Below are 15,639 nucleotides of genomic sequence, written 5' to 3' on the forward strand. Positions count from 1 at the left end.
AAAGTTCTAGGCCCATTCCGAATCTACATGGATTAACTTTGCTCCAAAAAGATGATATGATATAAATGAATCAGAGATTTAATTATTTAAATGAGCCCATATACTAGAAGTAGGGGTGTTATCGGATATTTTAAGCAGTTATCGGGTAGGTCAGATCGATTGGTTCGGTTTTCTTTGTGAATGGGATTTCATCCGAGAATAGATTCTTATTAAGAATAGGTTATCCGGTTTTCGTTTGTTCGGTTTTCAGGTATTTCGGATTGGGATTTGGGTTGTTTTGGTCAACTCAATTCCATTTGCTCTAAATTTACAGTAAAGTGAGGTCCGTTTGGTTGTTGATTTACCTTAAGGCTTAAGTCCAATTATATTTAACTAGCCCATTTCATTTAGTTGTTGCTATCGGCCACTATTTGACGCCAAACAATGTGTATCTTTGATCTGGAACCATATTTATATAAATAATGATCAAACATAGTTGTAAATTGGTTTGAAAATGTTGTTTTGTATTTCTTAGAAAAATAAAGAGGTCTTCATCGTTCAACCTCAAATCTGCAACTATTTGATCAATTAATATTTCAAGCGCGATAACATTTAAGCATTGGTTCAATACCACGGCACAAGTAATAAAGTCCAGGGGCGGATCCAGCCCACATTTGTGGGTTCCCAGGAACCCAGTTCGTTTGGAAAAAAAGGGAAAAAAATTAGTGAAAACTTTGTAGAATTTAGAAAAAAATAGTGAGAATTAAAGAGAATTTACCAAAAGAAACCCATTAGAATAAAATCCTGCATCCGCCACTGATAAAGTCAAGCGTCTTTTCAAAATACTTCTTTCATTGGAACCATCATTTGCTCATAAACTACGCCTTCGTATTCAAAAACATTTAATTTAACACACTTTAAATATAATTGCAAAGTATAAAAGAATTCATGGGATAATAAACTTCCAATAAAAATGTAGTTGGGGTTTTAGTAAATTTAATCAATTCAGTTAATTTGTTAATAGCTTCCCAACCCACGGTAAGACTTTCATTTAACATTTCTAAAGCTCACAACCTGAGCCAAGTAAGACTTTCATTTAACATTTCTAAAGTTCCTCTTATGTTCGTATCACGCTTTTAAACATGTTTTTACGTCGAATTCCACTTATGGTGGAACTCATTTTGCGACACGATTTTATGTATTGTGTATGTACTTTTTACTAAAACTATAAATTTCATGTAACATGTTTTAGTTGCTTCTTTTGAGTTATATATTTCTTGCACCGCTACTCTCTCTTGCACAATCAAGTTGGGATGTAGGCAACATATTAATTATGGGAAAAAAAACATGATTACAAATGGGTTGATATCTCAAATTTATTTTTTTAATGCATTTGTAATATTTGGACGTTATCAGAAGATTTTTAAAAATCTTGTAATTTAAAAGTTTTTATTACACTATCAGAAATATTAAATAAATTTTCTCCGTTATGTGAATATCCAAATAATTCAATTGGAATCATACACATCACTTGCCACGTATCTTATTAGCCCAATGTGAGGTAACGCAAATGTATGATTCTGGTAAACCATGTGGAGCCGACCAAACATTGATAGTTTTCAAACAAATCACTCTAAGGGTAGTATGACATACGTGAAGATAATGAGGTTGGAGCGTATCTTGTATCTACTTTGTCAAACCAGTGTGATCAAACAACAAGCTTTCTTGAATAACAAATTGTGCCATCCTCTCACAAATCATCTCGACATGGAGATATCTCCCTCGGTTGACATTTGTTGTTGACCACAAGTCGGATTGGTTTCCAACACCTTGAAATGTTTTTCTAAATGACTTTTTATAATGGAGTTTGACCAAGTATAATGTTTACAAATTACAATGGTATCAATATAATCAAATAAAAGTTAAAAACATTAACTTGCGAGTCACAAAGTAATGTTTACAACACCGAAACACACTTGCAAGTTGTCTTGCGTAATCCAGAAAATAAGGTTTTGGATAAAACTTTTAGCGAATGCAAATAAAAATAAGCACGTCGTAATGGCATATATAGAATTTTTTAAAGCATCATATTATATTGTTATAACACCAAAAAGATGAAACAGCGTAAAAAAAACTAAACGATGAGGTAGCTTTGATAACTTGTACATTTTTGCTCCGATTACTTATACGTTACTATTTAAAACTCGGTTTTGAATAAAATTTATATCGAGATGTACATAGAAATAAGCATGTTGCAATGATATATTCAAAAATTAATAAAAAAATTTATTATTCGTGAAATATGTTTAAAATTAATTATAATTATAATAATAAAAAACCAAATTAACATTTACCAAAAGGCGCATCACAAGAGATTAGAGCCGCTTTGGTAAAAGTTTGTATACATACCCTTGAAAAATTCCCTCACCATGTTGTGCTATCCTATTTCAGGTTATTCAGCTTCATCCGAATAATGTTTTTTGTACCCTCGTACTAAGATCGGGTTACCTGCTAACCACTTAAGTTTCATCTGATACGCGTTTTGAGTTTTTTGTTTTTTGTTTTTTGTTTTTTTTTTTTCATAATACATGCTAGTTTCTGGTTGACCCACTGTTTTACCAAAATTTTACTTAACCTTATTATTCAAGAATTTGAATCATAATTCCATAATACTCATTCAATTTATTAATTCACTAGAATTATATATATATACAATTAGCAACTTGGGGTGCCTTAACCGTACCATCGCACCGCTTCATCAAATCACACCTATTCATTAAAATAGGCACCCATTCATTCAGAAATTTTGAGTCGTGTGTTTACAAGGAACCACTAGCGCGCTGTTTGAAAACTACCAGATATTAATCCAACCGATGCGTCAAAAAAAAATCCGTTTGATTGTTGACGGCTATACCCTTTAATAACCATCGAACACATAAAATAAAATTCAATTCAAACAAATCTATTATTATTAATATTAGATTAAAGGTATAACAAAGCACCGTTTGATGGTTGACAGTCACAACCGTTTTAATACCATCGCTTGGATTCATAGTATACAATTTAAACACATAAAAAGTATATAAAGAAATCGATAATTATAAATGGATTTTGATAAATCGTATTCTAAGAATATTCACACTTACATTAAAATACTGATTAAACCCAACATAAGTTATTATTAAATACCTAATATCCTATCAAATATTATTTTTAACTTATTATAGTTATTATTAAATATTCTAAAAACTTAGAATATATATAACTTACATTACATACTTTTTTTAGATGGATCTACGCTATATACTATATATTGCAAGAATATACATAACACGAATTAATTATTTCTCACTCTTGAATTCAGAAAAGAAGGTTAAGAAATTTAGCTTTCTATATAACCTACTCATATGTAATCTATGTGTAGGTAGAAATATAAATATTGGAAAACCTTTGAAAAAAGCTACTTTAAATTGTTTTATTTATGTATATAATACACATATATGAATGCAAGGAGCATAAAATTTTTAAAATATGAACCTTAAATTAGAAAATTAAATGATTTAAAGTTGTTCTTTTTGTTCTCGCAGTAATTTAGTGTTCTATAATGATCATCAACCCTCTTCTTTTAATCTCCAAACCGTTTCCTTCTCCCACATCTCAATCACCCATTCTTATCATCCCTACATTCTTTCTTAGGCCGTCAAACGCTTTACATCCACAACCATCCACGACGACATCAAAGGTACAACTCCCTTTACTCTATTCATTCGATTCAACCGGCATATGTTCACAATATTCTTCTTCTTGATTCCCAATTTCATTCGCCTATCTTGAATCAAAATCACTAAACTTGAATGCATGTTAGTGTAATATTTATGCTTGCTACTAAAGCAATAGCCGAGCACCATCAAGCACTTTTTTTTCGCGTAGGACACAACAATATTGCTATGCTGTGAAACGTTACCTATACCACACCTCAACACTGTATACGTTATTAAACCCCATTCATCGATATCTAACTTAGGATGGAAACCACTTATGTTCATGTGCATGACAAAGGATCCCTCAAGACTACTTCAAATTCGTGTAACAAATGATTATATATGAGTGATCCCAGTAATACTTAAAATGATTATTATAGTTGTTTAAATGATTGTGCCAAATGTTGTGTACGATGATTTGAACCAATAACTTGAGCTAGACATAAATGCGTTGCTAATTATACAAAAACTATTCGTAATTGATAGTATAAACTTTGATAATCAACTACCGCCGCAACGCGCGGGTAGCGTCAACTCGTTAAAATACATCTATCTACTTTTGTAATTACTATTGATCAAAAATTTGCTGAGGTACTTTAGCTTTGGGGTCCGATATCGTGTAGCCTAATTATGAGTCATATATTCCATTCGTAATATATATTTACATACAAATATGCTTGTTTCTTAAATTTATGGAAACCAATGGTTTATTAATTATAATAAATGATCACATTTAGCTGCCATGGTAGCAACCAATCAACTAATTACTTGTGGTACTTTATCTTTCATCTTGGTGAATGTCGTGATATACATTTATATCTACACATATACATCGAGCTAGATCATAGCCATGTATATATATATAACTGAACACAAAATAATAAAAATTCAAGGTCATAGTTGTACTCGTAGACATCGTTTATGGATGAGCGCCCGAGTTTGTTTCCACAACTTGTGCGCTTCCGAATCATCATTCGCAAGCAATGAACACCGGATCTCATTACAATCCGCAAAATATCTACCGGTCACCCCTTTCGTTTTCGGGCTCAAAGCAACATAACATGTAGTTGATGCACCTTGTGACGTAGTTTTCAGAAACTTAGAAGCAATGAAGAAAATTGAATCTGAAAAAAAAAAGAAAAAAAAAGAACACATGTCATTATTACTGTACAACTTTTATTGCATGAAGTACAAGTGATTATAGAGACATGCATGCCTGTAATAACGCCTTTATGATCCCTGATGATTCCGGTTTTCACAATCCCTGGATGTACTGCGTTGATTGTTACATTTGCATTCATTGCCTTTTAATTAAATAAAACATGAACACATAAATTAGATTTGGTATCATTAAAATAATTTTGGTGGGTCATGGTTGTAAATCATGCATTACAGTTTGTACCTTTAGTTGTTTTGCAAGTTGATTAGCATGCATTATGTTGGCCAACTTTGATTGTGCATATGCTCGTGTGGCATTATAACTATATCAAGACGAACATGTGCATGTATCAATCAGTATGATTTTGACATATTGTATATATTAATATGTGTATATATATATGAGGAAGGGAGAGTGAGTTATCACATGTACGTACTATTTTGGTTGAAGCATTCCGTTAAAACTGAAATGGTCTTTTTTCACCCAGCCGTGAATTACAGAAGAAACGTTTACTATTCTTCCTTCAACTCCCGTTTGTTTTGCGGTTTCTATCATCTTTTCTAACACGAGTTCCGTTAACAAGAAATGACCTGTTAAAAATTATAGAAAAAAGAATGAGTATATATTATAATTTGAATTCACATGATATTTTCTGTCTCACCATGGATTGTTTTACGTAATAAAACATGACTTAGTTGCTCGTGACATTACTTAGTTGTTTTATTCATTTTTATTTGAAATGGTGGTACGAGCACCACTTAAAGTGTTTCAACCCATCAACTATTCATAGTGCTAATCGATGCGACATTAGTTGACCTTCGATTCTTAACAATATATATTTTTTGTCCGAATTTGTACTTTTTTTCTTTGCTTTAGAAAGAAAAATAGAAAAGTAATTCATCGCTAAAAAAATTACTTGTTTTTCTTTTTTTTGAAGGGGACATTTCCATAAGATTTTGTTAAAGAAAAAATAATGAAAAGGATTCAAAAGTCTATTTATGGGTATATGTGGAATAAAGAGATTACCCAAGTAATTTGTAGCAAAAGTCATCTCAAATTTGTCTTCTGAGAACTCCAGCTTATGGGAAAATTTCCCTGCGTTATTTCTAATAAAAAAATTGTGTTCATCGTTAGTAACTTAGATATTTAAATTTGAGAAATCACAAACGCGACGGAACTTTGTGTTTTTTTTCTTTCTAGAGATGATTTGATGGTAAAACTATAAGAAAACGATAAAAATATTGAATACCCTTTAAAAAAATAGTGTGGTGGAGGGTCAAGAAACCCTCCGAAACCCTATAGTTCCGTCAATGCTCATCAAAACACATATAAATTAAAGATAATGAAACCAAGGTTAAACCTTACATGAGAATATTAAGTGGTATGTCTAACGACAAAAACTCAGAACAAAATTTCCTGATTGAAGCAAATGAACTGAGATCGATCTCCAAAATTATAATCTCAGCATTCGGGGTCTCCCTTTGTATATTTTCTTTCACTTGACTCGCCTTTCGTAGATCCCTTGCAGGAATCACAATCCTCACCCCTCTCTTTGCTAACACACGTGCGGTCTCTGCCCCAATTCCGGATGTAGCTCCTTAAAAATGATTAAGTTAATGAAATGATTAGTACTTAATTCATTTGAATTAGTAATGCACACATATATGCCATCCATTCTAAAAGTATATCATATAACTATACAAGCATGTTTTGAAATAAGGCTTTAGGGTAGGATGGTGGTTTGGGTCATATATTATCACATGGGACATGATTCGTGTGGTACCCCCCCCCCCTTCCCCGCAATTCATGCATGGTGAGCATGGATATTTCCATGCCAACCATGAGACTTCTTGAATTAATTGGGGAAATTTGATTGGTAGTGGATGATGGTGGAGGTTATGGACCACGTCATATAAGGTGGTGGATAAGGGTGGAGTGATGTGACGCTTATGTGGAGGGTGATGGTGATGAGGAACATCACCACACCACGCCTAAGAATTATATGTCATGTAAGGATTTATTTACAAGATAATAGACGGTAGATATGATACGCTATGGCATGAACCAACATTTTGAAATAAGAATTGTATGTCACGTAAAGATCCATTTACAAGATAAAAGATAGTAAATATGATAGGATATTACGATATGGCATGATCTAACGGAAGAAAACAAATTCGTAGAGGTGACTCAATGGCTAGACTGTTTCGTAGGTTAACGGGTCAATTTTAGTGTATGTTGAAACGATATCGGTGAACCGTTAAAGATTTCAAAATTTTTATATATGATATATTTTATACGAATGTAACATCTTTATAAGTGTAATATTTTTTCAAGGTATTTCAAAATAGAATTTAGAAAGTTCGGTCTAGAGCTATAGATTTTAGATCGAGTATCACATCCAGAATCTAATAGATTTTACAAAATCAACCAAAGTTGATAGGTGTTTAGACATGTGATGCTCATGATGTCATCTCTCCTATTTAATATTCTAATTTATTAACTAATCAAATTCTAATTAAATAACTAATCATCTATTTCCACTCTTATTTTCCCTTAAATCTATATTTATCATCAAACTCAAACACGAGAAAAATAAAAAATATTTATTACCCTTACAACTTACTGACAGAGGAAAAGGAAAGATGCAAGTAAATTAAGCCTACTATAAAAAGGGTAAACATGATTGTGATTTTGTCATGGGAATTGTCTGGATAGCAGTGATTTTGTGTAAACCAATGGGAAAAGGTATTCATGAAAGACAAAACCAGTTTTTGCTCAACATGGTAAAAGGTCCTACTTTTTCAAAAAAAAAAAAAAAATTATCTTGCAATATAAAATATTTTAACTATGGTATAAATTTTATGAAATTATCGTATAATGTCATAAACACTCAAAAATGGCAAACATATCTGTTTTGAAACCTAAGTTTGAAATGAAACCTTACACCAGAAATCTAGAATCAATCTATCACAACTTACATATAAATCATCATCCGGAGTCGAATTACATGTGAACGTTGGTACTAACTTAACATAATCTAACCATGTCACGTTTTTATTAATGTTGATAGCATAAGAAGATTTACATTAATTCATTTTCACATAGAGACGTGTGTGTATGTGTGCGCGCACGTATATATGATTATAGATCGAGTTCATCGTTCTAGCCTTGAACTCAGATATCACATATGAATGACACCGATAATCATCGCCAATCAAATAAGGTTTTGAACAAAAGAAAATGAGAGAAACATACCAGTGACAATAGCAGTGAGATGAGGAGGAAGTGAAGAACAATCTTGAGTAACTTGTTCAGCAGTTGACTTTGATCCATATCCACTTTGACCTGCAATCCCAGCCAAGTACCTAACGGTGCCCTTCATGTTTTGTTTACACCTTATCACAACCCTCCACACCAATGCAATGACACCAAATATATAGACAAAAATATATATGCTTGTTTTCAACATTCTCCTACTCCATGGTCCACCATAAGTGGGTGGTCTTCACTCTTCACCACTAAGATTTGTTATTGGAGGAAAATGAGGAGTGAGGAAGTCAAATATTTGACTTGGGTATTTATTGTTTGCTAGGGTGAGTTTTTTGAAAGTGAAGCAAGTGATTAATAGTGGGAATTAAAGCATAATTATTGATAATGTTGGTTTTCTTTCTACTTGGTAATTATTATTGTTCTTTACACTCATTGTCAATATTGTCTTCTATCTTTATAATTATGAGTTGTGCGTACATACATGATATATCTAAATGTAACGAAATACATCATATTTTTTTTTAGTTTAAATCATGTTTATAAACATACTATACTTGAGTATATATTTATATCATGTTTGGGTATATATTTATTTAAAGGTGGCACGTTTATGATTGAGTTTAAAATATGTGTAACTAGTTTACTACCAACAAGATTTCATATCAAACATATCAATATATATGTCACATGTGAGATCTTTCACATTTAAATAGGCAATTATGGTGGGTATATAGGGGTATTTAATTATGTTTATATATAATTTATTCACCAAAGCTAACATAATCCTTACAAACCTCCAAAATTGTTATGTGCAGATAAATTGTGTTAGGCCATGCACCAACCACTGGAATGATGATGGAAAGAAAATAGAGAAAAAGGTGGTACCCCATATACAACCGCGTAACATCCATACTCATGTGTTTCTTCTCTCTCACACGTGCACATCTAGATAAACCCCTATTTACAATAAGTTTGTCTTTCTTTTCTTCATTTATATGTTTTTTATTATACCTGCACAAAATACGGGAGTATAATTTCAATTCATCATCTTTAATCATTGAAAATGTTAAGAGTACGTAAACAATTTTAACATTATTTCTTTCTTTCTTTAACGGCCAAACGAAATGAAGCCCCGCTACCTAGGATAACCCAATGGCAAAAGATAACCCGATACGCCAGCAACCGCAGACAGCGTTAGGTAGCCTAAGTCCACCATCATCAGCAGGGGCGAAGCTTAGGCTACCCCCGAGGGGGTGCCCGCCCCCCGAACTTATCGATGCGTGATGTTATGAATAGTACTTTCGTATAGGTATATACGTTGCCGCCCCTCCGGTTTCGGAAAAATTGGGGGGGGGGGGGAGGGGGGCGTGGCTTCGCCAATGATCATCAGTTCCGAGGAAAACTCATCACCCAACGATGCACTACGGCAAAACCTGATTGAAATCGGATTTGCTAGATCCCACTAATCTCATAACCAAATCTCCACTCTCCATCCAATACCAATTAGGTTGAATTGTGCTAAATTTGACTGACTTTATTTTATTGTTTCTTTTAACAGTTAAAAAAAATACATCTAATTTATTATTACTTTTTTTTGAACTGCCAATAAAACACAATTATATAAATAAACAAGCTAACCAAGGTTAACATAAATATTACTCATATATGAATAATATATAATAAGATCAATTTGCCACCTGTTTATACATTTTTCTGGACTTTTGAAATAATGTTAGAAGACAAAAGTGCTTTTGGTGCGTGCAACCAACCGTGTCACTCACGTATATATCTTTTCATTGTCTTTATGGTCCAAATTTCCACCCATGTAATCACTTTTTAACCATTTTGTCTCTTGAAAAATAATTCATATATATTATAATTAGCTCATGTTTACGCCAATATATTTTACTAAGGACTAAGGAATAATGATTAAATAAATATTGCCTTTAAGGAATTTATCAACCATGAAGCCTTTTAAGTTCTTACAGATTTTAAATATCAATTATGTATCTAGGTATATTTCTTTAATATCTTAATTTAAGGGCAAATTCTATAAAAAAAACCAACATACTTTCTGTTTTTTTCATTAAAGTTATTCCAGTTTTTTTTCACTTAAAAAATCAATATAGTTTCTTTTTTGTTTCATAAAAATCCCTTCACTTTTGTTTTTTCACATAAAAAAATCAACATACTTTCTTTTGTCTCATAAAATTTCTCTAACCATTTTTTATACACAAAAAACAACATACTTTCTACTCTTGTATCATACAACTCCCTTAAAATGTTAAACTTTAACAAAAAGATCTCTTAGTTATGATCAGATGAAATCAAGAAAAAATTATTTGAGAATTATGTTATATTTTTAACGATTTTAAGTTTATACATACCATTTTATATGCTTGTTATTTTATTTTATTTTAAATTATGTAATCCACGATCGTGAATTTTATTATATTGTTTTCCGAATAATATTTATTGTTATCAATTTATTGAATTTAAAATGGAAAAGAAAAGATTAACATTGAACATGCTTTGGTTTGCCATACATTCAATTTAAAATATCAATTCATCTCAATTGTTTTCTAACGTGATAGTAATAGGTAAAAAAAATATTTACAATTTTGTTTAATTTTAACATTTGAAGGGACTTTCATATTCAAAAAGTTGTTTAACGACTTTTATGAGACAAAAAAGAAAGTACGTTTGTTTTTAATGTGCAAAAAATGAGGAGTTTTATAAGAAAAAATAAAAACTAGATGGTTAAGGGGTAGGTTAAGTCTCTGTCCATCAATAATTATATTTGACATTATTTCTTGTAGTTTTATCTATAAATTATCGTTGATAGATGGTTAAATTAAAATAAACTGAAAATCATATTTACTCTTCCGGTAAAAAAAGTTATGATTACACCAGTAAAACAACACGACCAACTTATTTACATGTGGGATTTCGGTGAACATTGATTGGTTTTTTTCACCTTTTATCTATGATGTTCAAATACAGTATGATGTATTACATCCTTATGTAAAATTTATGTGACAACATAATATATCAGAAAAGAAAAGAAACACAATACAAGTCTTTCCATATTGTGAGTTGGAGTGTAAGGGAGGGTGTATAGAAGAGAGGAACATTGAAGTTGACTACTCAACAATGTAGTTTTGAAATGGAAAACAAAAATGGCCCCATTTGCTTCCTCTCTTGTTTACATCACCCATCAAGTTGCCTCTTGTTTCACAACCACTTCTCTTTAACTTTCCCATGCCTTTTACTGTTTTCTTGCCCCTCCAACTAAAGTAGATACAATTAAAGGTTAATTTTTCATTGGGGTGAATTTCATTTTTCAAACCAACTTGATTTGATGCAATCATGAGTTATACCTTATGCATTGAACTTTATACATTGTTCTGCATTTGTGGGGTTTTCAGATATGGGAAAAGTGGTTAGGATTGATTAAAAGACAAAAGTTGAAATCAATTGCAACCCCAATATTTTCTAAACCCAATTGATTAGGGTTATACAAATCTTGTTTGAAACAAAAGGCTACTTAATTAGCCAACCCCCTATGATTAATTAATAATTTAATTAGAGTGGGGAATTGACTTAGTTACCTAATGAATAACTACACATTTTTACACCCAACAAAATGATGTGTTTTTGTTGTAAGATGAAAGAAAGATATTTTGATTGTGTTCAACACGGTTGTGGCTTAAATGGAAATATAATAATAGGGTATTTCCAATTGAAATATTTACTCGTCTATATTATATTCATTTTGGTTTTTAATAATAATACAAAATTCATTCATTCATTCATATTCATATTCATATTCATATTCATGATAATAGAACAACTAAATGAACAGTTGTTGTTATATATTATATATTATTATTATTAATGTACTTTTGATATTATAATATAATATATGTACGGTTCTGTTCAGTATTGGTACAAGAAGGTAAAAACCGGTATCAGCCTGTCATAGAAAACGCCAAAAGTCGGTACCGAATTCATATTCATATATATGATAATAGAACAACTGAATGAACAGTTGTTGTTATATATTATATATTATTATTATTATTATTATTATTATTATTATTAATGTACTTTTGATATTATAATATAATATATGTACGGTTCTATTCAGTATTGGTACAAGAAGGTAAAAACCGGTATCAGCCTGTCATAGAAAACGCCAAAAGTCGGTACCGAATTGATATTGAAAACCTTTTAGTTCGGGAATTTCGGCACTGCTACCTGGTACCATTTGCTCATCCTTGATCACGGGTGCCGTAGATTTTCTTCAACTTTTAATGATTTTTTTTTTAGTTTCAAGGGTAGGGATGAGCTCGGTGCTAACGATACCAAATCGATACTGGTACCGAAAATACCAGTTACGGTACCGGTATATGAAGGTGAAAATCGGTACCAGGAACGCTAAAAGTCGGTACCGAATTGGTACTTAACATCTTTCGGTTCGGGAAATTCGGTACCGGTACCCAGTATCGTTTGCTTATCTTTGCCCACGGATTTCATACGAACAACATCATTACCATACAACTTATTTATTTATTTTCTTTCGGTTATCTTTTAGTGTTTTTTCTACATTTTCTTTTTATCTTGTCAACGGTTACGTGCGTAACGCGCTCGTAGTGATTTCAACACACATGTAAACATAGACTAAATAATAAAAGAAGTTCGCCGCAGCACGGCGACGGTGATAAACCTAGTTGTTATAGTAACCTATTTTGTAATATCTAACCTATGTTATTTCTATACTTTTGCAAAGTCTTTGATTATGGATTTATGAAAACCTTATCATAGTAAACACTATTAATGAGGCGTGTAGTGTTAAAAAGGCATTACCCTACTAGGATGACCCATGTCCCCGAAATACCCAAGTTATAAACACACTTTGGTTTTAAGTAACTAAGTAATTTACCATTCCCTTGTGATTTAGAACTTTTTATGTTGTTCTAGCAACATAAATTAACAAACCGAACGAATTACTCTTAATGCTACTCAATTTAAAGCAAACCCTAACTAACTTCTAAACCCTTTTAATCAGGTTCTTCCCAAATAATTACTAACCCTTGAACCTACTAAATTTCAAGCCCTGGACTAACGATCGATATATAGCCTAAAGATAGATAAAACAAATCTAACATGCATAACCTCATAGAAAGATCTAGATCACCTGCACAAACTCATTCAAAGATCAATACACAACATATAGATTAACATAATCACAAGTTCATCAACAAACACTTACTAAAAACACAACTTTCACAAATAAAATCATCTTACTGAGACGGTGTTCCAATTACCTGAAAGTATATTATACCCCAAGTAATCTTTATCTCTTCAGGATCACGAACCAAAAAGGATTTCTCGATTGCATTATCCGAACCAATTGCGACGATGTCCTAAATACCCAATGTACCCAATTGCACTACCCGAAGGTGCCCCCTACACCCTGATAACTCATAGGGTCTAAACTCTAGGGTATTACGAAGAGTCGTGGGAGTTCAACAAATTATCGAGTTGCTGTTTTGTGTGCTTAACAATTTATGGCCCAACATTACCAGCCTTAGTGTTACAGTCCACTTCAAAGGCTTCGATGAAACTCCATAATCCACCATCACCGCCATCACATCATCATCCCCATCAGGTTCCCTAGTTAACCAGCTCTATAACCCACTGAACCAACAAATTAGGACGGAATGTGGTTGCCGGAAATGGGGTTGCGCCTTTGAATGCACATGTGGATATTCAATATTCGTTTAATATGTTTTGTTATAGTAGTTACTATGAATATCATTTATTTATTTATTGTGGTCATGCATGATAAATTCAAATCCAACAATCATTGTTAAGGCTATAAGGGTCTGCTTGGTATGAGGTAATGGAATGGATAAAGAAATGGAATGGACGAAGTAATGCAATAGACAAAGTAACGAAATGGATCATAACCAATTCATGGTCTTATTTGATTATCATGTAGGAATAGAATGAATCATTACTTTCATTTGTTTGGTAGGCAGGAAAAGATGAATGAATAAAAATGGCAGTGGGTGGTGGTGGTCGTAGTGGGTGGCGGTGGTGGTAGTAGTGGCTGATGGTGGTGGTGGATTGCGATGGTGGGTGGTGGCAGTGGTAAGAAGTGACGATGGTGGAGGTGGGGGCGGCGACAGGTGGCAACAGTGGTTAGTGGCGTCGGCGATGGGGGGTGTGGTGACCGGTGGTAGCAAAAGTGGTTGGCAACGATGGCGGCGGCGGGTGGTTGCAGCAGCGACGGTGGTGGCGGGTGGTGGTGATGAAAGGTGAAATAGGGAATGGAATAAGAAAAAAAAACAAGGGGGTTGATGGAATGAGTTTGAGGTTTTAATGGGTGATTCCATTACTTTGACTAACTAAACACGTTTTTTATTTACTTGCAATAGTTCATTCCATTTGGCTTGTTCATAACCCAACCCGATCGGACCTTTGATCATACTCGGTTAGTTTACAAACTGAATCGAATTGAACAGGGCGTTTTTGCAACCGATCCAAATTCAAACAAGCGTCTTTCTATCTAAGCATTTTTCGAGCGAACGTCAAGTGAGTATCAAGCGCCACAAAACAAAAAAGGAAAGTGCTGATGTGGACTTTATTTTTTCAAAAGTGACGATGTGGACTTTTTTAGTAAAGTGCAGTGCGCGTCCATATAGCAAGAACAAATGTAACAAATAACAAGGAATAAAAAACACGAAATTAATTTCTATCGAGATCAATTGTGCGGGAAGATGAACCGTCGACCGATTAAAGCCGACCTTTGTTCTATCGGAAGTTCGTAATCGAATGACCCGATTGAAGCAAAACCTTAGTTAGTGGTGATGGAAAAAATCGAATAATGATGGTTGATGGGGGTTATGATTAAGATTCGGTACTTCTAAATAAAATGGTTGGTTGAGACTTGAGTATCGATCGACGCTTCACATTTTAGTATTTGACATTTTGATTAATTAGTCAAATGGACATTGAAGTATTAGATAATGGACTATTGGTATTAGATTTCAATTCTAATTACTTAAGTGAACTCTATTTGGATCTTGGACCAAACATTATTAATGTGGGTCTCTAGTCATTATATATATACATATAAAAAATAAATCTTGCAAAACCGAACTCAATGGACCTTTGCTCATGCTCGCTTCGTTTACAAACCGAACTGATATAAACCAAACGCCTTTTTCAATCGAGCTGAGTTGAACGAGCACATTCCGAACATTTTTTGAGCAAGCATCGAATGAGTGTCGAGCAATTTGAACAACCCTACATTCTATTCCGCCTCACAATCCTGCATACCAAACGTTAGCTAGGGCTGGCAATTACACTAATACACGACACGAACCTACACGAAGTTAATAGGTATCGTGTGTGGCCTTAACAGGTATCGTGTACCAAACAGGTAGACACGAGATT

The 15,639-nt window shown here is 32.9% G+C and overlaps 1 protein-coding gene across 1 annotated transcript; it reads right to left on the minus strand.

Annotated features, from left to right (window-relative positions):
* Nucleotides 1-4,429: 4,429 nt before the first annotated feature.
* On the minus strand, nt 4,430-8,497 carry LOC110891138 (short-chain dehydrogenase TIC 32 B, chloroplastic). The gene is made up of 7 exons (XM_022138805.2): nt 8,158-8,497; nt 6,265-6,496; nt 5,926-6,005; nt 5,336-5,489; nt 5,143-5,221; nt 4,957-5,044; nt 4,430-4,864 (listed from the first exon to the last, which is right to left on the minus strand). The coding sequence occupies exons 1-7, from the start codon at nt 8,369-8,371 to the stop codon at nt 4,635-4,637; spliced, it is 1,077 nt and encodes a 358-aa protein (XP_021994497.1). The 5' UTR covers nt 8,372-8,497; the 3' UTR covers nt 4,430-4,634.
* Between the last annotated feature and the right edge of the window lie 7,142 nt (nt 8,498-15,639).

The sequence above is a fragment of the Helianthus annuus genome, chromosome 9 (assembly GCF_002127325.2).
Source record: "Helianthus annuus cultivar XRQ/B chromosome 9, HanXRQr2.0-SUNRISE, whole genome shotgun sequence".
In the NCBI taxonomy this organism is placed as follows: Eukaryota; Viridiplantae; Streptophyta; class Magnoliopsida; order Asterales; family Asteraceae; genus Helianthus; species Helianthus annuus.